This window comes from Stegodyphus dumicola, chromosome 7, assembly GCF_044657685.1.
Source record: "Stegodyphus dumicola isolate Sdum_Otavi_A_Nest chromosome 7, ASM4465768v1".
Classification (NCBI taxonomy): domain Eukaryota; kingdom Metazoa; phylum Arthropoda; class Arachnida; order Araneae; family Eresidae; genus Stegodyphus; species Stegodyphus dumicola.
In genome coordinates this window covers 34909991-34936272 of record NC_140774.1, presented here as the reverse complement: position 1 = coordinate 34936272, position 26282 = coordinate 34909991, and the positions used below count along the sequence as shown (strand labels likewise).

The following is a 26282-nucleotide window of genomic DNA, read 5'->3' as shown; positions in this document are numbered from 1 at the left end:
TGATAACTTCATTTTTCTTTTCCTTTGTGTGTCATCTGCATAATTACATTATTACTGTCTGCGCATGTCAAAATAATGTGTTTTTAGGTATGTTTATTGTTAAAGAATAGGTATGTTTTTAGGTATTATTATTGTTAAAGAATATTTTTTTTTTTTTTTAAATTTTTATTGTTGCATTTATGCTTGCAGAGGGCAGCTATGAAGTGTCTGTGATAGCTACAAATTTGCTTGATTCCATGAATGAGACTCTTGATCCTGCATTTTATGTCCAGTTTCTTCCAGAAGGCCTTACACTTGATAAGCAGTATTATATTGTTCCATATTCTAGCAATGTAAGTGTACATGCATCAGTAGTTCAAGGAACAAATGTATCATTCAGCTGGGTTGTTGATAGTACTCATCTTAATAATACAGGTAAATTAAAAATTAATTATTATATTATTTTGCGGTCATTTTGTATTTTCTTATACATAATTTACAAAGTAGAGTAGAAGAAAATACATGGAAAATACTATTGGATCTTGAGAAACACTTCGAGATGTTGACCACTATCATTGTCAAAAATCCAGCTTTTTAAAAAAGTGTACCTAGAAACTCCTGTGAGCTTGTTTATTTTTCGTCTGGTAATCTGGATCATAGATCATTCCAGATATTGGACCTCGAACATTTATTACTGGACTCTGTATTACTGGCTGAGATTCCCCTCAACAGTGGATATGAAACGAAGATACCATCGTTCTACCAAGAGTTTACGAGGCACTACGATCTAACCTCTTGGTAGAATGGTGGTGTCTTCGTCTCCTGTCAACTGTTGAGTGGAATCCCGACACAGAGTCCAGTAATAAATGTTTGAGGTGGTCTGGAATGATCTAAGATGCAGATCACCAGCTGAAAAATAAATAAACAAAATTATAAAAAAATCTAGGAATGGAAGAATATTGATTAAAACATCAGCATCCTCAGCAGTAGGAACAGATGTGCCATGATTTTTCTCCTGACTAATTGACATCCCTGCATTTTTTTTCTCCTGACTAATTGACATCCCTGCATTTTATATTCAAACACCTTTCTTGGTATTGAAAGGGCCCCTGGCCAATGTCATTTTCAGCTACATTCATGCACAATGTCATTTTCTGTAACTCTGAAAATGACATTTATTTCAATGTCATTTTCAGAACACATTTTCAGCCATTGAAGGATTATTGTTTCTCTATCTGACCTAAACAGTTAACAGTAAAGGAAGTTCCAATGTTGACATGTGTACGTCTCATCTTATGAGATATGAACTCATAATCCAAAATTCAGAATCTTTGAAGTTCTGACAGTTCCAGAGCTCAGTCTTTGTATTGTATGATTATTCCATTAATGCATATTTTCTTATGCTGTGTATGTTACATATATTTTATTGTGACAATAAGGTAGGCCAGAGAAAAGAAATTGTTATTAAGAAAATTAAAGTGAATAAAAAATACTGGACTTTGTTATCAGTATCTAATTTTACATCTTTTGATTGTACCATGAACTATTTCTGTAACTGTTTCAACAGATGTATGATACAATATACAGTACAAAGTCTGTAATCCGGACGTCCATTATCTGGAATGATCTATAATCCGGACTTTAAAGCCACAAACTTTTTTTTTTTTTTTGTATGCTTTACGCATGCACGTAATGTGTTTACGCAAGCATGTTCAGCACAAAAAACGAAGCAACTTAAACAACTTACATTGAAAGAAATGTTTAATAAAGTAAACAAATATTAAACTTTTTTTTTTGTAAATTTTGATACCCTTTAGATCATAATTGCTCTTTATTTCATACATTATGGTTTCATATTTTTAATTGTATAATTTCTGCATGTCATCGTACCAGATTTAAATTGATGATCTACAATCCGGAAAAACCCTTAATCCGGAATCGCTGAAGTCCCGATGAGTCCGGATTACGGACTTTGTACTGTACTTTAGATTTTAACATGTATTGCTAACACTAACAATATAATCCAATATAACATTAGCTAACACAAGCTTAAAAAATGAATGGGTTTTGTAATGAAAATTTGTGTATATTTTATGATAATAAGTAACAAATTAGAAGAATTTGATGTATCATTGATACCACGTTAAAATTCAAATTTGTGTTTTTTCTTGGGTGTTTTCCAATGTTTTACATTGAAAATATTATTGATAGAAGGCTAAAATTCAAATTTGTGTTTTTTCTTTGATGTTTTTCAATGTTTTACATTGTGGCAAAATCAGTGTACATATTTCTTGTAATTTACATAAAAGAATTAGGTTCTTACGTTTTCCACATTCTGGTACCATCTATGTAGACAACTTCTTGGAAAGAGAAAGAGCAATTACTTTGTTGCTGAATAGTTGTAAAATATTGTGACCAAAAATGTTTTTGGCATGTGGTGAAAATATAACTTTATGTTTTGATTAAGAACTCCCCATTGGATTGAATTCAACAATTTCACATCTCTTTTTCGTCCAGGTGAATTTTAGCCTGACAAATGCATCTGTTGTTAGGGAATCAAAATTTTATGTTGATTGAAGCATTCCCAGATATGGAAATGAGAATCTTGTTCCTCTTTTCTTCTAGTGAACTTTTAGTTTAAGTCTCTTTTTCCACATAGCCATGCAGTCCATTTTCATAATTTCATTTTCTTTAGAATTCTAAACCATTAAATGTATTTTTATTTAGATAGTGAATATGCAGATTTCTCCTTTTAACATAAAGCCAATGGCAACTCTTCCCCCTTTCTTTTTTCTTTAATTTTTAGTTTTGTGTGTTAATTTTTCAATTTAATTCAGATTTACAGAACTTTCTTAGTTTACTTATTTGGGAAAAAATTTCACTCGTAAGTATAACTTCGCAATGGACATATTTATGTCTGTGATTAACTGTGTTAATTTTTTGAAAGGCATAACTGGTAATTGTCATACAGGTTGTACAATGGGGGAGAAGAGGAGGGCTATGGTCTTCACTTAATGATACTTGTTACACAATTTCTTGTTATACATTATCCGTCCCATCTTGGAATACGGCCTTCCTATTTACTGTTGTGCATCTACAACTAACCTCCAGAAATTAGAGAGAGTGCAGCTTAGTGCCTCTCATGTTATAACTGGCTTACAGCTGCCCAAATGATATTGTGTTGTTTGAGGCAGACCTTCAGCCTCTGAGTCTCAGAAGGAACTCTAGCCAAGTAAAGTATTATAATAAACTTTACAGCTACGATTCCTTAAATCGTACCTCGGATTTATTGCGACATTGGCATAATAACGAAAGACTTAAGAAACACAGCCCGTTTAGTCAGATTGAGAACAGCAACTTATTTGACCCTACGGTAGAACAATGTTTCTTGAAGCAATGCATTGACCCCTCAGTGGGTCTTCCAAGGGTCAGTTTCCATACTGAACTACTGTCAAGGGTCACAAAGAAAAATGATGCTCCAATTTGCCTTCAACACATATCCTTAGGTATCTGGGTTTGTCCTAGGACGACCTAATTAAGTCTCCTATGTTAGTTTATGACTTTTTGAAGGTGAATAAACTCGTAGTCCTCGTCTAGCAGAAGCTAGACTCGAGGATTAGTAACAATAACAACAGCACTTCTTGTTATGATGTTTCTTAGAATTTTATTTGATATTTAAATATATTTTAATTTTATGTGATGACGAATTGTGTTTTCAAATGAAGCTGTAGAAATTAATGGTTAATTTTTTTTTTAATTTATTTCAGATAGTGCAGTAGTTTTGCCTTTACTTCAGCCAGGTGTTTACATTGTCTATGTTGAAGCGTTTAATTATGTTACAGATTTTGGATTTAAAATAATAAATAGACCTAAAGCATCTGCAAAAATCTATGTTCAACAAATATTACAAGGTGAATATATATTACTCTTATTTATTTCTCTTTTAAATATTTTATGCTAAATTATATTATTGTATTGAAACTATGGTGTACAAATTCTGTAAGTCTACATTGATTCAGTATTCTATAATTTCAGTTTCTTATTGCTATTTAGGTTTATGGACCATGCTATTGAAGTTTTACAAATGAAAAAAAAATCTTATCATATATTTGTTTAAAAAATGTATATTCTGTTTTGTTGCTAGTCAAGCGAGTAGTCTGTATATTCTGGAATTAAAAGTGCTCGAGCTTTGTGGGAGGCTGTCGGGAAAGGTAAATGAAAGTATGTTAAATGATAAATAATTAATAATAAGCTAAATAAAAGCATAAAGATATACAAAATTATAAGTGAAACAGATAACAGATAGTTAAATAACAGGCTAAAATGCTGAAGTCGACCTTATTAGGGCTTCAACTCAACTGACAGTTTCACTGAAATGATCTGTATTAGGCTCAGGCTTAATTTAAACCCTGCTCACTGTCTCTGTTTGTCTGAAAAATATCTCGGGATATGCAGAGCAGAATACCAGAAATGTAAGACTTCCATATCCTTTAGAGTTGAATAGCCTTAGCATTTATGCATATTTAATTGTATAGACATATCTTTTTTTTTTAATTGGGAGAGAGGGCATTCAAGTCCATTGTACAGTGAAAACCCTTTTATTGTGTGCTGTTCTGGTTTCAGCTTTAGGAATGTGAAAAATTTCTGGACAAAGCCTATCTCTCACCTATATGAAGTAATCACAATTTTACACATATGTGCATTTTGGCCATCCGTAGAAACTAGAAGAGCCATGTGAACACTTATTTTTCTCTTTTCTAATTATATTATTTGTATTCATTTTTAATGTATATATATTTGTATATAAATATTTGTGTCTATCACCTTTTTAAATTTTTTTAATAAATTTAATTGTTCAAGCCTAATTACACGTGTCATTGCTTGTTTAAGTAACATATTACTTGTTTGTTGTTCCAGATATTATTTTGTGCTTAGAGCTTGATGGCAAAGCAGTTTGTGATCTGCAGAAAATAGAACTTCCATTAGATGTTCCAGTAAAATTCAAAGCTAAAATATCTCCATCTACTGAAAGAGCTCTTCGATTTATTTGGAATGTAGGATTACCTGACATGAAAAGGACAAATGTTCCATTTTTGGAACATCGATACCTTCATGCTGGCTGGTATATATAGATATATATAGATATAGATAGATAGAATGTATAATTTTTTAAAATGTTGCATAATATGTACTTAACATTTTTACCGTTGCAAAAGTTTATGTATCAAAATGTTATAATTTTAGTTAATCAAAGTTATTTATGTAATAAAATAGTAAGAGCTAACAATTGATTGAAAGGTGCAAAAGTAATTATGTGAAAATTAAAATATATTTTACATTAAATAATTGTAGTGCGGAATTTTTTCATGTTAATACATTTAGCCTGTGGCAACTAATTAATAGATGCACATGCCAAAATGTTACTCTGTAACTCACCATGTTGCTTAAAACGAAGACTTCTTAGAGTTTCACACAGAGAGTGATACATAGATATAGATACTTAATTGCTAGTACTTACTATTAATCTTTTATAGTATGGAATATTTCAAAACAGTCTAGAATATTTAGTGCTACAAGGTATTATTTGCCTTTCCATGTAGTTTCACTGCTTGCGAAAAGTATGACTCTAGTCAAGTTAATGAAAGGATACTGTGATGTTGTCATGAAGCTGGTATGTCTTGCAAGATGAATTTCACAACAATTGCTCAAATTGCGGCCCTTTTACGCCAATATGAGTGTGCCATTGCATCGTTGGATTATGAACTGCCTGACAGATTCAGGTATGCATATCATCAAAGTGTTGTCGAAGATTAATTCAATGCAGGCAGTGAGTTTCCTTTACAGTGTTCAATGGCTCCTCTTCTCACCCATCTACATTTATATTCTTCAAATTGTCTTAAAACTGTTTTGGTACTTTTCTGTTAGTGAGGTGCCAATTGTCAAATATGGTATATTTACTGTTTTGGTACTTTTCTGTTAGTGAGGTGCCAATTGTCAAATATGGTATATTTATATCGCATCTTGGATACCTGTACCATGGTGTCATTACAAATAATGCAAAGAGTGATCATCAAACCAGTAATTTTCTGTTGTTGATTGCATAAGTGTGTGAAGTGGCAGCTGTTGGATTTGAATATCTGCAAATTACCCACTAAAACAACTTCATTGGTCCTGATACATAATGCTGTATACAAAAAATAAATAAATAAAATGAAATAAACATCAGCAGATGTATTAGTGGGTGCAGTAGCAGTTAGATGATACTACCTATATTCCTGGTTCCGGTGAATTCATGCAGAAGTGTATGAAAATATTTTTAGCAATGCATATTTAAAATTTTATTACATTTAAGAAAAGTTATGTATGTTTGTATACTTAAATTTTTACTTATTACATGAAAGATACTAAATTTTGCCATCTGTTGATAATTGTATTACTTGAAATCAGTTTTATTAAACTACAACTGAATATTTTTAAAGTTGAACCCAAATGAGAAATTTGTTTATGCTTCTCCTCGTATAGTTCAAGTATTTTAATGAAACTGTTTTAAATTAAATAATAAATAGAAATTAAATTTCAAAATAGATACAAATTATGTGCATGAATTACATAAATAGTATTTTATTTCTGAATTTTTAATTTTATAAGAAATTAATATATTTTTTAAAAATCAATCATGTATGTGTGTACCTGCATTAGCAAATGCAACTGTGTTTACATATGTTACTTTTGTATTTTAGGTATGAAGTAAACATGACAGCTCAGAATCATATAAGCAGTGCATCATCATCATCATTTCAATTGCATATGATTCAAAAAATTGCCAATTTGACATCCATCTATTGTCAAGGGCCAAATCTAGTAAATCATACTATTACCTGTCATGCTCTCTATTGGTTTGGGACAGATCTAACTTTCTTATGGGATTTTGGTGATGGTTCTTCGCATGTAACTACTACTTCTGCATCTGTTCAGCATTCCTATAAGGAGTAGGAATTTCCCTTTCTCTCTTTCTTTTTTTTCTGAATATCTCTTAATTCATAAATCTTATCTTACAGAATGTAACTTATAATCATTTAAATTACTTTCCTACTGAGCAATTTGTCTTCATAGTTTCTGTATATAATTTCTTATTCCCTTTCAAATATAACATTAAATGTATGTTTTTAGTGCTTTTATGTATTCAGTGTAATTTATTTATTATTTTCTTCTTCAAGTTTATTGTCAGATAGCTCCAGTAATGCTAATTTTGATTTGTCAATGGCAATATAGAATACATGAGAATTTCCTCCCTTTAGATTTAAATGAAAAATGTATATTTTCTGAAATATTATGTTGAAAATAGGTGGTATTATGTAATGGATTTTAACTGTACTTCATTAAATATATCTATAAATATATTAAATAAATTCATGAAACATATATATATATATATATACCGTATTTACGCGAATGTAATGCGCATCGTTTTTGGCCAAATGTAATATTCAAAATTGGGGTGCGCATTAGATTCGAGTGCAAAGTTCGCCGAAGACGTCAACCAAATTTAAATTGTAACAATGGATTACTGTATTTGTCGACTAGATTTACCGTTACATTTATCGTTGACACATTATTGCATAGAGGATACAAACTGCAGAGTACGTAGTCACGAAAGGGAGGGCAAACAGAGGAGAATGTCATATGACGCTACTTTCAAACGTAAAGTAATTCTTTATGCTGAAAAAAATGGCAATACAAAGGCAGGGGAGAGTTCAACGTAGCTGAGAGCAGTGTTCGCTTGTGGCGGCAACAGAAATTGGCACTGTTTGCAACTAAAGCTAGTAGAAAGAAATTCACTGGCTCTCGTTAAGGAAGACACCCTAAAATTGAAGAAAACGTTTTGGAATTTGTACGTGAAAGGAAGAAAAATGAACAACCTGTGACTAGTGACACCATAAGAAATAAAGCAAAAGATGAGGCTGAAGTTCTTGGAATACCGAAACAAGAGTTTAAGGCTAGCCGTGGATGGGTGGATCGGTTTATGAAGCGGATGGGCTTATCTCTAAGACGCCGTACAACAATATGCCAAAAGCTTCCTGCAGATTTTGAGGGAAAACTACTAACATTTCAGGGGTATGTCATCACTTCGGAATTAAAATAATTTTTCAATGGGGCAAATTGGCAACGCTGACGAGACGCCAATTTGGTTTGATATGCCTCATAACTACACCATTACGGAGAAGGGGACTAAGGAAGTTATCATTAAAACTTGGGGATGTGTAAAACAACGCTTAACAGTGATGCTGGCAATAACAGCAGACAAGTGCAAACTTCTTCCTTTTTTAATCTTCAAACGGAAAACAAGCCTTAAAACCCCTAAGAATGAAAAGCTGTTCCCAGATGATGTCCTGATTCGAAACCAAGAGAAGGGGTGGATGACGGAATCATTAATGCTTGATTGGCTCCGAAATGTATGGGAACGCCGTCCCGGTGGGCTCTTCAATCCACTATCAATGCTTTGTCTGGACGCAGTTCGTGGTCATCTCACCGACGACGTAAAAAGGAAGATGCACAGCCTAGGCAGTGATCTTGTTTTAATTCCTGGAGGGATGAAGTCTGTGTTACAACCCCTGGACGTTATTATAAATAAACCTTTTAATGGGTACGTTCAGGCGGAGTACAAAAAATGGTTTTGTGAGCCAAACCGTGAATTGACCCTGACAGAAAAAATAAGCGTGCTGCACCGCACATTGTTGCACACTGGGTTTCTGCTGCCTGGAAAAACATCGAAGCATCAATGATTATGAAATCTTTCAAGAAATGCTGCATTTCAAATTCATCGAATGGCAGTGAAGATGACGTGCTCTGGAACGCCGACGATGATGAGGATGAGGAAAGAAGAAATGAATCTGCTTCTGACGAAGAGAGCTGCGAGGATTCCAGTGATGAAAACATTAATGAATAAAGACGTTTACTATTAATCACTGATTCTAGAAACTGTTAGCTAGATAGAAATATTACGATTTATTTCATGTTCATATTTTACGATAGATACCGTATATAAGGTAGTGGTAATTAACAATGATTGTTTCACATAACAATAGCCCACTAATAGGTTAATTCTATGTTCTGTTACTTTACGTATAAATCCATTGTTGTATAAAATATGGTATCTCAATTTAAATAAAATTATCATACCATTGATTGATAGTTTATATGCAAATCCATTGTTGTATAAAATAAGATTCAATAAATTCCTCATACCATTGATGCGCATTATATTCGCCGACAAACAGTTTTTTTATTATTTAAAGTTTTGAAATGGGGATGCGCATTACATTCGCATAAATACGGTATATGAAATCTTAGTGTTATTAACTTGCTTTTAAAGTAATAATTGTCATGTAATGATATTTTATTATTGTAGTTTTATGAAATTAGAGAAACTTTCAAAAGATGTTTGATGAAATTTCAAAATAAAATTTGACTGCTTAAACCTTTTAACAAAACGTTCCCACAGAAAAATTATTTGAAATATAATTTTTTAGTACATGGAAGTAAATATTGTTACATTATTTTCTTCCTTCGTGTTTCGTACAGGGTTCGTAGATTTGGAGTGAATAACTACGACGCTTGATGAAGTATAGAAACACACTTTATTTACCAATATTATTCAGATAGCTCCAAAATCACTTTTACAGTCGTCAAACTGTTATAAACACGCTGATACGTTCAGCGACACAGCCTTCACACTGTCATTCAATAACGGTGGAGACAGCTTCACTGCAAAGCACCCGAGTACAGCTTCCAACTCTGCTTGGTCGTTCTCAGAACAGCATGTACTTTGGAGACTCTCCATGCGATGTACTCGACGATACACAAGAGTATAGCTCTCGACTCAGCACAGTCTAAGACAAAACTTGACAATGCACTAAAAGACTCTGTCGATGCACTCGACGACCAACTTGGGGCTAGACTTTGAGACACTCGCTCAATGACTGACTATCAGCTCGCTAGACGAGGCACACACACTAATTCGGACCAGCAGGGTTTATATAGCTTTCGGCTTGTGTTCGAGAACATTCTGGGCTAAACCGGTAAGAATTCGTTTCAGAAGGTTATCTGTCCATGGTATATCGCCAATTTTGTCGCCAAATGGGCGATTTCTCGCCAAATGTATTAAATATATTCATTATATTAAATACATTTGGCGAGAAAATGTGATAACCCTAAAACTGCTTTGCGGGGAAGCTATCTTACCGCACCTGTACATTTTGTAACAATATGTTATGTTGAAAATAGGTGGATTATGTAATGGGTTTTAACTATCTTTGTGTTATTAACTTGCTTTTAAAGTAATAATTGTCATGTAAAAATATTTTATTCCTATAGTTTTATGAAATTAGAGAAACTTTCAAAAGATGTTTGATGAAATGTCAAAATAAAATTTGAGCTCTTAAACCTTTTAACAAAATGTTCCCACAGAAAAATTATTTGAAATGTAATTTTTTTAGTACATGGAAGTAAATATACAACCTGTATTATTAGAATATAAAGCATATCGCAAAGATATTCATTCCATTTTCCCATCATCCTCACTTCATTATTACTAAGTGCTACTGTTACATGTTTCTTTCATATGCATACCTTAGATGTTTTAACTTTGAGGGAAATTTTGTTAAAAATTGTCATACGTAGAATAAAGGAATTTCATTACATTTTGCAGTTTTTTTCATGTAAAATTTATACTTAATCAACTAAAAGTGAACTTTTTTTATAAATAAAGAAAGTATTCATCGTATGCCATTAAATTTCAGTGGTTTTCCCTATTTCCCACTTAATTGCAATTCATTTAAAGGATTTATGAAAAAATTTCCTAATAAAAGCAATAGCATCTAATTAGTATTAATTAAAAAGTTATAATATCATTAACCCTCTTTCTTAAATAAAAGTTTTGTGTCTAAAATTTGAATGTAATGTAATTAGAATGATTATATAATATTAAAGTTAGTTAAGTTTTCTATGCATGCTTGTGAATTTTATAAATATTATTTTTAGATTATCTTTTTTTAAATATGTTTTATGACTATTAATTGTCATACTAATTATTATAAATACTGTATATCATTGTGCAATGCATATATAATCATTATATTGATCTGATATATCTTTCTTCTAGTGTCGGAGAGTACTGGGTGTCTGTAAATGTGTGGAATAAATTTAGTCATGCCAACATCACTACAAATATATTTTTCTTGCATTATATGTGTGAGAAGCCTGAAATCACATTCCTTCATCAGAAGAATAGAGTTGTAAGTCTATATTTCTTGAAAGAAAGAACAGCAAACTGCTTGTACAAATATTATTGGTTATATATGGAGGAATCTAAAATGAGGCTTGAGATAAATGTACAGATTATATCAAACAGCAAAATATATAAACATTTTGCTGCTTATTTTGTTGCTGTATGTTAAATAATTTAAGAGTTGATTTTGGCTTTTATTGCTTACCTCGTATATCTGGAATGTAGGTTTTCAGATTATTTTCAGTTGAAACGGGCTTGTTACTACTTCTTTTTTGTATTAAGAGAATATTTGGTCAATTTTGATGTCTCTTTTTGAGATGCTTTGCATGTTTAATTTCCTTATTTATAGTGTATTTTGTTTTATTTATTAATTTATTGCATGGAAAAGATTTCCTCTCCTTACTAGCAGTTAATTGTTAATAAAAGATTATTCATTTGTATTTAGAATTACACAGCTCAAATATAGAAGGAATGAGAAAGAAACAAAATAAGATTTAAGAGGCTACAAAATTTAAAGCAAACATTTAAAAACAGTCTAAGAAGAACAAAGAGTATTAAAACATAGTAAAATATTCAGTTAAAAGTGGAAGTCATTCAGAATTTTCAAACGAGTTTAAAAGGCTTAAATAATCACCCTAGCATACCCGTAACTCTAAAAAATGTTTCCCATCAAAGATGGGGGAGGAAAAAGAAGCACTCCTGAAGGCCCATGTGCTGCCCAAGGCCCATTTTCTCCATACATATGGGGCAGGGTGAATTTTTCTGTTAAGCCTTTTTTTCATTTAAAATCATTAAACAGACTTCAATCCTCATCTAGTGTTGTGCAAAAATTAAATAAAACCTTCTGATTTGAAATCACGGCGGCCTGATCACAGGCTTCAAGGCTCAGAAAGACATGCCTGAACTTGATTTTTCAAATAAGGGATAAGAAAGGGGACTCTGTATTTTTACCTCGTGCCAAACTATATACATAGGTAAGGGATGTAATGTTTTTTTCCAAAAATTGGAAAGTGAGTTTTCAGTGAATAAACAAAACTTATGGTCTAACACGCTTTTAGTATTTTTATATGCGCACCGTTTTTTTTTTAATCCACAATAACTCTTTATTAAACTTCCAGAAATTTCTGTTTTGTGGATTTAAGCTTATGTTTGTATAAAGATTTGATTAGATTTTGCATATGGACTACCAAAAATGTACTTTATGTGAAACCCATAACAGTCTTGAATAGACAACCGAAAGTGATTGGTATCTTACTTGAAACCCTTTTCAGTTTTTAATGAAGAACTATGTTAAAATTTGATTCAAAATTTTTCAGTTTTGGTATTTAGGTCTTTTATTTCAGTAGGAAAAACAAATTAAATTTCGGCTAAAATTGATAAACAAGAAGTGTTACTGTACTTGAAGCTCTGAACAGACATTCATAAAAAAGTATCCTGAGTTATAATCCAAAGCTTCTCAAGTTTAATATTTAAAATAGCTGTGTGATTGAGAACAATACGTTCTATTTATAAGCAATAACTGCTTTCTTGGAATTGTTAAATACAAGAAAAATAAGCTCATTCTGAAGATGAGCTTTCATTATGAAGCATTTAAATGTACAAACCTCAATCCTCAATATTGTTTTTTGTTTCATGTTTGTATCAAATCACTTTTCGAATAAAAGGATGCTGTCACTAAATGTTGATGTTATATATCTTATTTTAAAAGAAATAATATAGAAAATATGAAAAAATGGATGGCAACACTTAACATTCTGTCAAGAATTTGAAGGATACGCTGCTTTTAAAAATTTTGTGACTTAAGGCATTGATTTGGGAATCCGAAAATATCTGTATTGCTGGAGGATACAGTAGGATCCATGTGATATTTTCAGATCAAAGGAAGAGAATGAATGCGTACATGAGCATTTTATAGTTATATCTATAGTCATGTGTAGTCTATTGTATATGAAAGTATAATTATAAAAAAAGTAATAAATCGATTAGATTCTGTTTACAAATGATCAAACAGAAATGATAGTTTTCTTGAATCTTGTTGCTTTTCTGCCAGTTCCATGTGATGAATTATGAAGTCTTCATGGAGTGGGATCCTGCCTGTTAGTAATCTGCCCAAGTGATGAATAAATGAGCCGTGATTGCAATTAATGAAGCTTGCATGCAAAACAAAATAATAAAAAATAAAACATTTGTTTAAAAGATGAGGCATGAGTTTTGCCTTCCTCTCGTTATAGGCTAGAGTTTCTTTCATATGGAACTGATCAAAACATTAATCAAACATTGTATGCACATAGTGCCATCTATACGTTAAAACTCTCTGTACCATGTCTTGATTTGGAAATTGGTGTTAGGTCATGTGCTGGACACATGAGATTTGTGTTCTTGATTTGAAGCAAAGAAAGTTCAGTTATTCGAGATTTTAGTGTACCATTATGTGAAATTTCACAATCTCTTTGATAAATGCTTATCATATTAGTATTATTCATACACCTTCACCTGTGATTAATTATTTCTTTGACCATGTAACCTCACATTTGTAGCATAAAATGTACCACAGCCAACCTTTATAATACAGCATCTAATTTTATGGTATGGATTTTAAATATTTGACATATAAAATCCTTGAATGTGTAGTGTTTCCTGTTTCTGTCTGTATATTTTAGGCATACAATTAAAGTATGGGCTCTATCTTAGCCATTTAATTTTTTAAAGTTACATAAGTTTAAAAATTAAGCAAACTGTATTTTACTTAGTGTATTATGTATATAATGTATATTCAGATGTTTGAAAACAATAGATTCGTATGTATAATATACATGGTGTCCTGGAAAGAAGTGATAAAAAGAATGATACATGTATCTGAAATCAATGTATTTATTGTATTGTGATTTTCACTCAAAACTGAAAAGAAGAACTAAAAAAGTTTTGTTTGTCAGAAAGACTTTCCCCCCCCCCTTGAAATATGGAAACAATGGAATTGGGTCACTCCAGTGATACTTTCATACATGTGGAAAGAAAGTGCTACATAGCTTGAGCTACAAATGCCACTCGCATAGATGTGTACCAAAATTTTTAAATCCCCCCCAGCTATCTAAACTGCAATGTAATGGGTCCATCAGTGGCCAGATGGTAGTCATTGAATGCTGAAGCTCAACCTAGGTTCATTTCCAGGCAAACAAGCTGGCTGCACATGTGATTTTGTGTTTTTTCCATGTGTAACATGGATACAAGCCAATTTTCCTTAGAAAGTCCTCCACAAAGACATCCCTTCCCTTAGGAAGATGGCTTTCGCATGCTTTTTTCCATGTGTAACATGGATACAAACCAATTTTCCTTGGAAAATCCTCCACAAAGACATCCCTTCCCTTAGGAAGATGGCTTTCGCATGCTTTATCATACACAAGACAGACCAATTACAGTCCAATAAACACATTAATTTGAGATATTTGTGTCATTCTTTTCCATTATTTCTTTCTAAGACATCCTTATATGGATATTTGTAAGATGAAATTTTTTTTTAAAAAATATATGTTCGACTGGCTGTTTTAGGTTTGCTTAGTAAAATATATAGTTTTTTAAACTTCTAAATGAACTTATTTATTTTTTAATACTAAGAATCTTAAGATTTTATATTTAATTTTAGGTGAGTTTTTTGAGTGATGTTTTCATAGAAGCTGTTGTACTTACTGCTTGCAAGAGCACTAATGTGGAATACACATGGGTTGTTCAAAATGAATTAAATATCCCTGTTGATATTGACTTGCCAGATTTATTACATCAGAGGCAACTTATTATACCACATAATATACTTGAACCTGGATTTTACACAGTTCATCTAAAGGTAAAATTCAGAATGTCTGGTATTTTTTAAGATATATGAAAGATATATATATGTATATTTTGTGTTGTGTGTGTGCTTAGTTTATTTTGTGTTCTACACTAGTGAAATAAATTAAAGGAATTTGCGTATTTTATCAAACTGCATGAAAAGAATTGAATTGAAGGAAAAACCACTGCTTCTAGATAAAAATGCAAATCTTGTATGCCGTGCACGTGTGTGTATGCGGAGCCAGCAGAAAAACAGGCTTTATAAGCACGTGGAGAATAAGACGAATTGCGTTCGCTAGCACACCTTGGCAAATTTCTTGTTGTTATCTTGCAGCAATCGGTTAAATTCACATCGGAACAGTAAAAATGAGTAACCACCAACGTTTAGATGATGTAATGAGGTGGTGAATTGTGGGGAGGCTAGAGACAGGTCAATCACAAGTCCAGATAGGCAGAGGGTTTAATTTAACACCCAGCATTGTGTGCAACCTGTAAAAACAGTTCCAGGATACTGCATCCATTGAGAGAAAGCCTAGGCAATGTTGTCCAAGAACCCACGATGGCCAAAGAAGATCGCTATTTGTCCATTTTAGCGAGGTGTAGCAGAGGGGCTACAACTTCTCAGCTCTCTCAAGACTTGTATGCAGCCACAGGAACCCGTTTAACTAGGCTGACTGTTTCCAAAAGACTGAATGAGACAGGGTTGTTTGTCAGAAGACCGGCTGTTTGTGTCCTGCTCACGACAATGGACAGGAGAGTCCAATTAGCATGGTGCAGGCAGCATAGTGATTTGAGTACGGAGCAATGGGCGACCGTTCTGTTCACCGCTGAGTCCCGTTTTAGCCTAAACACCGATTCTCGTTGTACTTTCATATGGAGAGAGCCAGGGACCCATTATTTACCCTCCAATGTCCGCAAAATCAATAATTATGGAGGTGGTGGTGTAATGGTCTGGACACGTATCATGTTGGATGGCCGCATATCTCTCCACGTCTTTGACAGAGGCTTTGTGACTGGTGTGAGGTATAGGGATGAGGTCTTGGAGTCCTATGTTCGCCTTTTCCGGGTTACAGTGTTTTTGAAGTTCATCTTACAGGACGATTACGCGAGGCCACATAGAGCTTTTCTGGTCGACGAATTTCTGGAGAGTGAGGATATTCACCAGATGGATTGGGCAGCCAGGTCTCCAGACCTCAACCCTATACAGCATGTCTGGGATGCTCTGGGGAGGGCAATTTCAACTCACAACCCCCCTCCGAGAAACATTCAGGAACTGAAAACAGAATTGCTACAAGCACTCATCAACTGCCTTATTTCCATATTGCGAGGCCTGTATGGCTGTAAGAGGGGACCAAATCCCCTATTAACCCATTTCTTTTGTGTCTTCTGCAACTACTGTTTCAGACCTTCAGATTCCCATGAGTGTTACACACAGACATGTGTGTCTATTATAACAGTTGAATGTTTATTTTGTTTGTATTATATGAACATATGTTCACACCAAATTTTATTAAAATCTGTCCAGTAGTTCTGGATATCATAAATCAAATATGCAAGTTCTCTTAGTTTATTTCACCAGTGTATTTGATTTTTATGTCATTTTGCAAAGAAACAAAGAATTATTGATGTTACAGTGTATCCAATCTTGAATAGTGTGCAGGAAAGTTGGGCTTTTACCACACATCTAAAAACACTAGTGTTTAGACATTGGAAGTTAGTTTGAGGTTTTTGAAATGTGTCATTGACTTAAAACAAATAGTGAATTTTCTGTTATTATTATAATAAATTTTATATATTTAAATAAAAAGTGCATTTTGTCAATTCTGTATTTAATTTTACTGTAATTTGTGTTAATAAATTAAAATTTTTGCTTTAAAAATAGTTTATCAGTTCTTTCTATATTTTTAGGAACTAAATGAATGGAATTTAGAAGATTAAAGCAGTCTATATACTGCAGCTAATAGTTCTTTATATACCTGTTGTTCAGTATAGTTGCCATTAGTCACATGAACACTTGGAATGTGGCTTCAAGAATAAAGGGCATTTTAATTTGAATCTAAAACTAGTTAAATCTTTAAGACATACATGTTTCACTGAACTCATGCAGTTAGCTTTTTTCATTGATCTAGGGATTCGAAATCTTAATGAGAGGGTTTCTCATACCTTTTGCTGCGTCTCTTTTGATAGATCACTTTGGTTGCTATATTTGCAGCAAAAGTCTTTAATATGCAAGTAGACTTGAAAACATGTCTTCAAAACTCCAAAATCCAAATTATCCAAACTCCCCTCCTTATTTACAGGTTGATATTATGATACTCAAGAAAGCATGTGTGCCATAAATCAATTTTTGCCCCAATTAGTTGAGATTTCTGTTATCAAGTAACATCATAATCCATAATAGTATTGAATCATCCTGAATGCCGTTTTGCATTTGAGCATCTACTGGTAGTGGACCACGTTTCTATTTTTAACCCCTGATGATTGTGGGAGGGAAGAGCCGACATTTTTCTATATTATGCAACCTGCACACAATACATGAAGCATGGAGTGGAACAGTATGCTTGGAGTGGAATGTTTAACATACTAGTTTTCTTTTAATGGCATGACAGAAAAGATGGATGAAAGTTTCCTATTAATTTATCAAGCTCGGCTAGCACTGCAATGGCATTCTTCCTTAATTTTATGGTTTGATAGAGCTTATTATTTTGTTTATTATTATTACTGTTATTTTATCAAAATTTAAGTTTTAGTAAAAGATAACATCTCTGTTTTTTACACTTTCTATGAAATTGTACATCCATCAATCAGTCAATGGATATTAGAATTTTTCATATCTTCAAAATATAGATATGCAACATTTAGACCATCTAAGAATTCTTGAAATATTTTAATATAAAACCTGCTTTGAGTAGCTTTGTAAGTTCGTGAGAGTATTTTTAAAATTGCTTGCCATACTTTATAGTTAGTTACCATATTTCATGGTGAGGATGATAATATCTGTGAATATCAGATATGGTAGTAAAAAGCGAAATTTTCACGTAGGTCACTCAGAAAGTTAGTTGCGCCCCTTTGTAAAATTTTCATGTCAATGGCTGTTTTGATGAAACTGGCAATACTTCAGACATTTAGCTGTATCTTGTGACATAGCGGCTTTCACGAGGCAGTTTTAGTTTGTCTGGTAATCAGTCGTAAACATGTCTCGACAGCGGCAAGTGTCGTTCAAATTGGAAATGCGTGCAGTGATTCGTTTTTTGTTAGGGTAAAGGTGTAACTGCTTTGAAATTTATCAGCAGTTGCACGGGGAGTGTATGTGAATGAATGCATTCTTGCAAACAGATGCAAAAGAATCTTTAATGAACTGGATATTTCTCATGCAAGTGTGCATAGAACTATTACTGATCAGCTTCAGTTTCATAAAGTTTGTGCTCAATGGGTGCATCATTTACTGGTGGAGGAACATAAGGGGAAGCACTTTGAAAGTACGCTGCAATTTCTGCAACATTACCAAAAGGAGGGAAATGAGTTTTGGGACAAAATTGTGACCGGAGATGAGTCTCGGATTCACCACTTCTCACCTCAAATGAAACACAGCTCCCTTGAGTGGAAACGTTCCACTTCGACTCGAAAAAGGTGTCGAACTGTTCCATCTGCAGGAAAGGTGATACTGATGCTGTTTTTCGACAGAGAAGGTTGGCGCATACAGAGTTCACACTGAAGAATGCCACAATTAATGCATCTTCTTATTGTGAAACACTAAAACGATTGCGACAATTGCTTAAAAATCTATGGCCAAGCAAACTGTCAAATAGCATTGTGCTCCTGCACAACAGTGTGGGATCACCCTCCTTATAGCTCAAACCTTGCACCATGTAGCTTCCATGTTTTTGGTCCAATGAGAGCAGAACTTTCAAAGCGACAATACTACTCAGATGACAAGGTGAAAGCTGCAAGCCAAGAATGATTATCGGGCATTGGATGAGATTTCTTTGCAGAAGGCATCGGAAAACTTGTACTACGCCTCAAAAAATGCTTAAGTAACGAAGGTAATTACGTTGAAAAGTAGATTTTTCAATGGAACTTTAAGAGACAAATATTGTTAAATTGATTGTAAAAAAGTTATTGTAAAATTTCTATCCTGTTTTGTTTACTGAAGCTGTGCAACTAACTTTTTGACTGACCCACATATATAAATACAATCACACACACACATACAGTACAAAATTTGAGATCTTGAATTGTCAGGATTTCTGTAGTTTCGGATTTTTGACGAAATTTCCAGACTTTATATCATGACTTTAAATCTAGTAAGATGACATGTAGAAATCATAGGGAAAAAACATTTTTTATTAATATTTCTTTAAGGTTTTTTTTTTTTTTTTTTTTTTGTGTGTGTGGGTGTGTGTGTGTGGGTGTTTTGTTTTTGCTTTGTTTGTTTGTGTGTGTGCAAAGAAAGATTTTTCTGAATGACTATTACATGAAATTAAAATGGTACGAGCCAAAACAATAATATTTTCTGGATTTAAAACAACACTACAGATATATTTTATCCTTCCATTAACTGAAAGGATAAAATATTGTAACTGATATCCATTAACTGATTGCATTGTAATAATCTTCATTTAACATTACTTCTTGTACATTGTTAATTGGAAAGTTTCACCTTTTTCTTGTGATATATGAAAATGTTCAAATTCATGGCTGTTATCGTTATGTTGAAATGTGGTACTGGCTATAAATTATGCCAAATACTTTACATCCTCTTACGATTTTGCGATGCCCCATACTTCAGATTTTGTATTAAAATATTTCCAGAATTCTTGGATGATCTTCAGCATTGCTTTTTAAAAAGCTACTTTATATCTGCCTTAAAATATGCACAAAATTCTAATATCCATCAGCTCATTGATGGACATACAGTTTGGGAAAAAAGTGAAATGGAGACATTATCATTTACTGAAACTGTAATTTCACTAAGAGTAATAATAAATGATGGAACAAAATAATATGCTGCTTTAATTCAAAAAGTTCAGGGAAAAGCACAATTTGCTATGTTAACCGAGTTCATCAGAATCTAATTGTCTTTCCCTTCCCCACTGCTGTGTCAACAAAAGACAACTAGAGCAACATCCAAAATATGTCTTAAGAATTTTTCTTATTGTTTTGGTAGGGTAGAAAATTGTTATCCCCTCTCGCAACCACTCAAGGCCTGAAAGTGTGCCATGGCTGATGTCAATCAATTTATTCTCATTGCCCATGGTGTAATTTCTAACTAACAGGTGTTCAAACCTGACATACAAGAATGTCAGTTGGTCAGGGAAAGAATAATTTTTACAACGTAGTTGCCATTTTCTTGAATATTCTATTCTCATTTCATAGATTTTGTGAGGTTAAAAAATTTTGTTTACCGGAGGTCCAAGGACATATGCATAAATCTCATTCATATGAGCTAATAGGGGTGAAGCCATTTCAGGCAACACTTTTTTCTGTAATCTGTAGGAATTGTTTTAAAAATTAGGTTCATATGAATGCATGTTGACCTCTTTTCATGTATTTAGATTAAAACAGGTCCCAAAAATTGCGTTAGAATTTTCTGTAGAAGTCAATATAAGGGTGAATTTTTCTTAAATTCAGATCAGGTTGCTTTTATTTCACATATTGTATGCTTTCTGTTTGATAGAGACTTAAAAATTAAGTAGTTTCATATGTTTTCATTATAAATATATATTTACTTCAGAAGCATGAATTTAATAATAATAGTTGAATTTAAAATGAATGCTTTTTTGAACTAATGTTATTTTCTTCAATGTTTTAAGTGGGATTTATTAATGGATTAAACTTCAATGTTTTAAGTGGGATTTTTTTATTATAAGCAGAATACCTGTTTTATGTATTTATATAGCTGAGTATCACTTCTGCCCTGAAATTAAGATTTTAAATTTGAATCTGCCACTAGCATTAAAGATATGCTAAATTTCAAATAATCAATAATGCTTTTTATATAGTTAGATCAAGTATTGAAAGAAATATTATTTTTCAGGTTGAAATGGTAGGCACTATTGTTTATGCAGCTGCTTCAACTAGCTTAGAGATAGTACTGCCAAACCCAGTTAGTTTTATAGAAGGTGGTTTTGTTCGTTGGATGGGCTATAATGACACACTGGAAATAGTAGCTGATATAAATGATGTAGCAAATTTGTCTCAGTCATTAAGGTATTGTCATGTGTATGCCATTTTAATATCTGTATAATAAAGCATGCTTTATTTTTAACGTTTAAGTTGAATAGGTACTCTCAATTAAATTTTATTGTTATATTTTTTCATGGTATGAAACTCTAAAATGACCTTTTGAGTGTTGACTAAAAGTCTGGCACCCTATAAAAAGAGAAGGAAGAGGAGAAAAAAAGAATTTACTATGACCTTTAAAGCAGAAATGGCTTTATACCTGTATGTGTGAACACAAGTTGTATGCATTGGTGCTGTCGGCTATATGCTACATTTTGTATCCAGTATTTAGAATATGCCATGCATAACTGCCAGCTTTCCTGATTTTACCAGAGATTCATATGTAGCAATATTGTATTACAAATTTAAATATTTTAACTAGTCTAATTAGTATGCCTTTCCTTGATTGTTGCATTTGTTTTTCCTTTTCCTTGTGGTAATGTATGTATTCTTGTGCACTTGCGACAAGATATTTCTTATGTGTGAATTGAGATAGATGTTGAACCTGAATTTCAATTTATATCAAATTACAAAATTGAATCTGCATCATCATAAAAGCCAGCTTAACAAAACAGAAAATTTTTTTAACCAACTGAATATAGTAATCTATTCTGTGATTTTGAATGGACAAATTCAAAAGAGGAAAAAAATTGCTCTAATCTAGCTGTATTCTAGTCTCAACTGCTTCAATGTGAGTAGCTCAATGTGAAATTTCATTAATGAAATTCCTTTTCACTATACAATATTTAATATATTGCAAATGGCATCAGCATAAATTTTGAAAATGTTATTTTCCTACAGGGTTAGTTGTGTTTCTTCCAAGGTTAGAGAAGAATGCCCAGAAAAAATACTCTTTTTGACTTTCACATTGATATTATTGATATATAACATAAATATATTTCTAATCAATTTAAATATAAATATTTTCATTAAAAGGATTTGAAGGATATTTTTAATTTAAGTTAATATTAGTAAATTTATCTCAACCCTGCAGATGCTTCAAAGTTAATTTTATCCAGCTTCTTTCATTTCTTCCAGTCTCCACCCTTCCAGTTTCTTCGTTGTCCTGGAAGAAATCCAGCCATGCTGGAAACTCCCAGTTTTCACTCACGAATCTCTTAGTTTTCATATTTCAAGGCAGTAGTAATTAGCAGCTGTAGTTGTAGAATAATAAGCATAAATAATTTTACAATAATTGTAGTTATTCCATCATTCCATTGTCAGTTACGTAGCTTCAGTGGTAATTCTACACATATGAATGTTCTTTTGAATATGATTCAGTAAAATTATAATATATATTGCTAGTTGATGACAGATCGCTCATGTGAAGTAAAAAATTCACCAAAGTCATTTTACAATGCTGTTGATATTTTTTAATACATCTTGAAGATAATTAGTTTTCAGTCAGTTGTTTGTTGTGATTTTGTTAGTGTGTAAAGAACACACTGCTAGTGTACACACATTTGCTTCTGTTACTGTTCAGATGCTATTCTTCTGACTCTTCGATCTGTGATATATTTGTCATGGCAATAGTCTCTAAAAGTTAATGTCCATCAAAAAAAAAAAAAAAAAAAAAAAGATCATCTTACTGGTTACATTTTTCTAGTTAGATCACTTTAGAAACAAAGTAGAAAATTTCAAATATTAGGGGATCTAAGATTAGCAGTAATAATACCCATATTAATAAATTTCGTTGCTTCATTAGTTATTGGTGACAGCATAGGAAATAACGGAGCATTACTGCGCAGTATTTTTCTAAGAACTTATCAGAAAATAAAATGCGAATAGAATTTAATGTTTTAGTCAATTTTTGTTAATTTGTTAATGATAGTATTATTTAATCAGCTTTTATGTTAACCCTTTAGTTGGTGTGGATACTTTCTTCCATTTATTCAAGTATCAGAAAATTTCTTAACAGTACCAACTGCAAAAGAATTAAATAATTTAACTTGATGTCTGATACATTGTGTTCCTAAATCTGATGATTTGATGTTACATTATAAAGCTTATTATTTTTTATGTTTCATAATTATTTTCTATGGCTTGATATATATATATATGTATATAATTTTAATGTATTTCAATATATTGTATTCTGCAAAAAATTGAAAGATTGTTCCTTTTATTAAATTTATTTTTGATGAAAATGTCTGATTTCATTCATTCATTTTTCATGAAAATTTCATGAAAAATATTGGTAATTTTTAATTACTTGCATTTTTTTATTGTATTGATTATATTATTATTATGGTTTTTAATTTTTTATGTTATGAGTATTTAGTATTTATTAACATATGAATCAAAATTATTTTTAAATTTAGAAAAAGTGCTCTATGAAGAATTCATATTACGATTTCAGGTATCATTGGACATGCACTCCTCTTACCCACAAGCATTTGCCTTGTTTCCGAGCAAGGGAACCGTCTGCATTTTCATCCCCAGATATTTCTAGATATTTTCTTCCTGCATCACTGTTTACTTCAGAACTCACAGCTGTAGTTATTAATGTTACAGTAGAGGATAGAATGCGTGTGTCTGCCTCTCAAGTCATCGAACTAAAAAATTCAGCGCATGTATTGTTGTAAGTTATAAAATGTTGTATTGTCTGTGCTTTTAGTTTTATGAGTAATTTTGTATATTAAATTTGCTTAGTTTTGAGCTAAGTAACAAGTTAAAAGTTCATTTCAGAAATTAAAAAAAAAATTGTTTGTATTTTGTTGTAAGGCACCTATATTTAGTAAAATGTTTAGATTTAAATGATGCTATCATAACCATAACACCATAACATGTGAGTATTCAGTGATCTGTTTGTTTTACAAACAGATAAATGCAACTAAAGAAAAGGAATCAATACCCATTTTTAATATCACTGAAAATTTGCAAAAATTAAAAAAAAAAATTGAAATGTTTTTGCTATTTTTGATGTAAAGAATTCTGCCTTATATGTTATCCATTACACCTTATAGTCTGTAAAAAAAATTTTTTTTTGGCTTTATTTTTAAGTAAAAAAGTTAATTAAAAGATTTTTTTAATGAGAAGTCCAAAACGTTGAATCTTGTGGTGGATCCCAAAGAGAGATTGAGCTTCAAGTATCCCTTATTGCAAAATAAAACCAGCCTTGAAAGCAAAAGCCATTAAGCATCCTGTAAAGACATTGGAAAGCCGAATAATAGACTGCAATTAGATTTTATGTATAGTAAAAGTCAAATCAAGTAACGGGAATATTTTAGAATTAAAAAAAGAAGTAAATGAGAGATTTGTAATGCCATTATAGAGCACGTAATACTAATACATATGTACTGTTGCCAGACAGTGTGATTTAGTGCCAATATTGGATAAGCATGATGTCCCAACTCATTTGTAAGCATTTTGTTGTTATTTATTCTCAAAAACTGGTTTGATTTTTGTAAAGAGAGATATACCGTATTTATGCGAATCTAATGCGCATCCCCATTTTAAAACTTTAAATAATAAAAAAACTGTTTGTCGGCGAATGTAATGCGCATCAATGGTATGAGGAATTTATTGAATCTTATTTTATACAACAATGGATTTGCATATAAACTATCAATCAATGGTATGATAATTTTATTTAAATTGAGATACCATATTTTATACAACAATGAATTTATATGTAAAGTAGCAGAACATAGAATTAACCTATTAGTGGGCTATTGTTATGTGAAACAATCATTGTTAATTACCACTACCTTATATACGGTATCTATCATAAAATATGAACATGAAATAAATCGTAATATTTCTATCTAGCTAACAGTTTCTAGAATCAGTGATTAATAGTAAACGTCTTTATTCATTAATGTTTTCATCACTGGAATCCTCGCAGCTCTCTTCGTCAGAAGCAGATTCATTTCTTCTTTCCTCATCCTCATCATCGTCGGCGTTCCAGAGCACGTCATCTTCACTGCCATTCGATGAATTTGAAATGCAGCATTTCTTGAAAGATTTCATAATCATTGATGCTTCGATGTTTTTCCAGGCAGCAGAAACCCAGTGTGCAACAATGTGCGGTGCAGCACGCTTATTTTTTCTGTCAGGGTCAATTCACGGTTTGGCTCACAAAACCATTTTTTGTACTCCGCCTGAACGTACCCATTAAAAGGTTTATTTATAATAACGTCCAGGGGTTGTAACACAGACTTCATCCCTCCAGGAATTAAAACAAGATCACTGCCTAGGCTGTGCATCTTCCTTTTTACGTCGTCGGTGAGATGACCACGAACTGCGTCCAGACAAAGCATTGATAGTGGATTGAAGAGCCCACCGGGACGGCGTTCCCATACATTTCGGAGCCAATCAAGCATTAATGATTCCGTCATCCACCCCTTCTCTTGGTTGTTAAAAATATATGTAAATGTGCCAGTCCCAATATTTACTTTATGAGAATTGGCAACAACAGTTTTGTTGTCATTCTATCCCTGTCTGGTGTGCATAGCTGTGGTTGCTTGTTCCCATGTAACCTGATATTCCCAATATATTTTTATTTGTTCGACCTGGACTATGTCATTTCTTTAACCCACGACTAATCTCGATTTTTATCACGTTATCAGCACGAAAAGCTCAAAAGGAAATGCCATTATGATCCAGGATTGAAGATCGCACCGAAGCCTAACCGCGCCGATCGCCGAAGCCTAACCACGTTGTGAATCTGAAGTGAGCTGGATAACCATCCTTTAACGAAGTAAATAAAAATTGTTTTGGTCAATTTAGCTCGATATATTTACTTAAAAAATGACATCTGAAGATTATAAAATGCCGAAACTAAACGGCGATAATTATCACACATGGTGTATACGTTCGCGTGCCGTGCTGGTGCAGAAGAGATGTTGGGAAGCAGTGGAACCCGGATATGGAATTGAATTGAATGAAGCGGAGAGGAAAAAGAATGACGAAGCTCTTACCCTATTATTCCTCATAGTTGAAGATACATTTCTAGATGATATCGGAG

At 32.5% G+C, this 26282-nt stretch overlaps 1 protein-coding gene across 1 annotated transcript in view; it reads left to right on the top strand.

The window, feature by feature from the left end:
* LOC118188978 (polycystin-1-like protein 1) overlaps positions 1 to 26282 on the top strand; it is a 601848-nt gene that overhangs the window by 472926 nt on the left and 102640 nt on the right. Inside the window, exons 12-19 of the mRNA XM_085820080.1 lie at positions 190 to 414; positions 3747 to 3890; positions 4897 to 5101; positions 6720 to 6968; positions 11141 to 11273; positions 14907 to 15104; positions 21129 to 21301; positions 23673 to 23894. Coding sequence (XP_085676206.1) covers positions 190 to 414; positions 3747 to 3890; positions 4897 to 5101; positions 6720 to 6968; positions 11141 to 11273; positions 14907 to 15104; positions 21129 to 21301; positions 23673 to 23894 — 1549 coding nt within the window. The remainder of the gene's footprint in view (positions 1 to 189; positions 415 to 3746; positions 3891 to 4896; positions 5102 to 6719; positions 6969 to 11140; positions 11274 to 14906; positions 15105 to 21128; positions 21302 to 23672; positions 23895 to 26282) is intronic.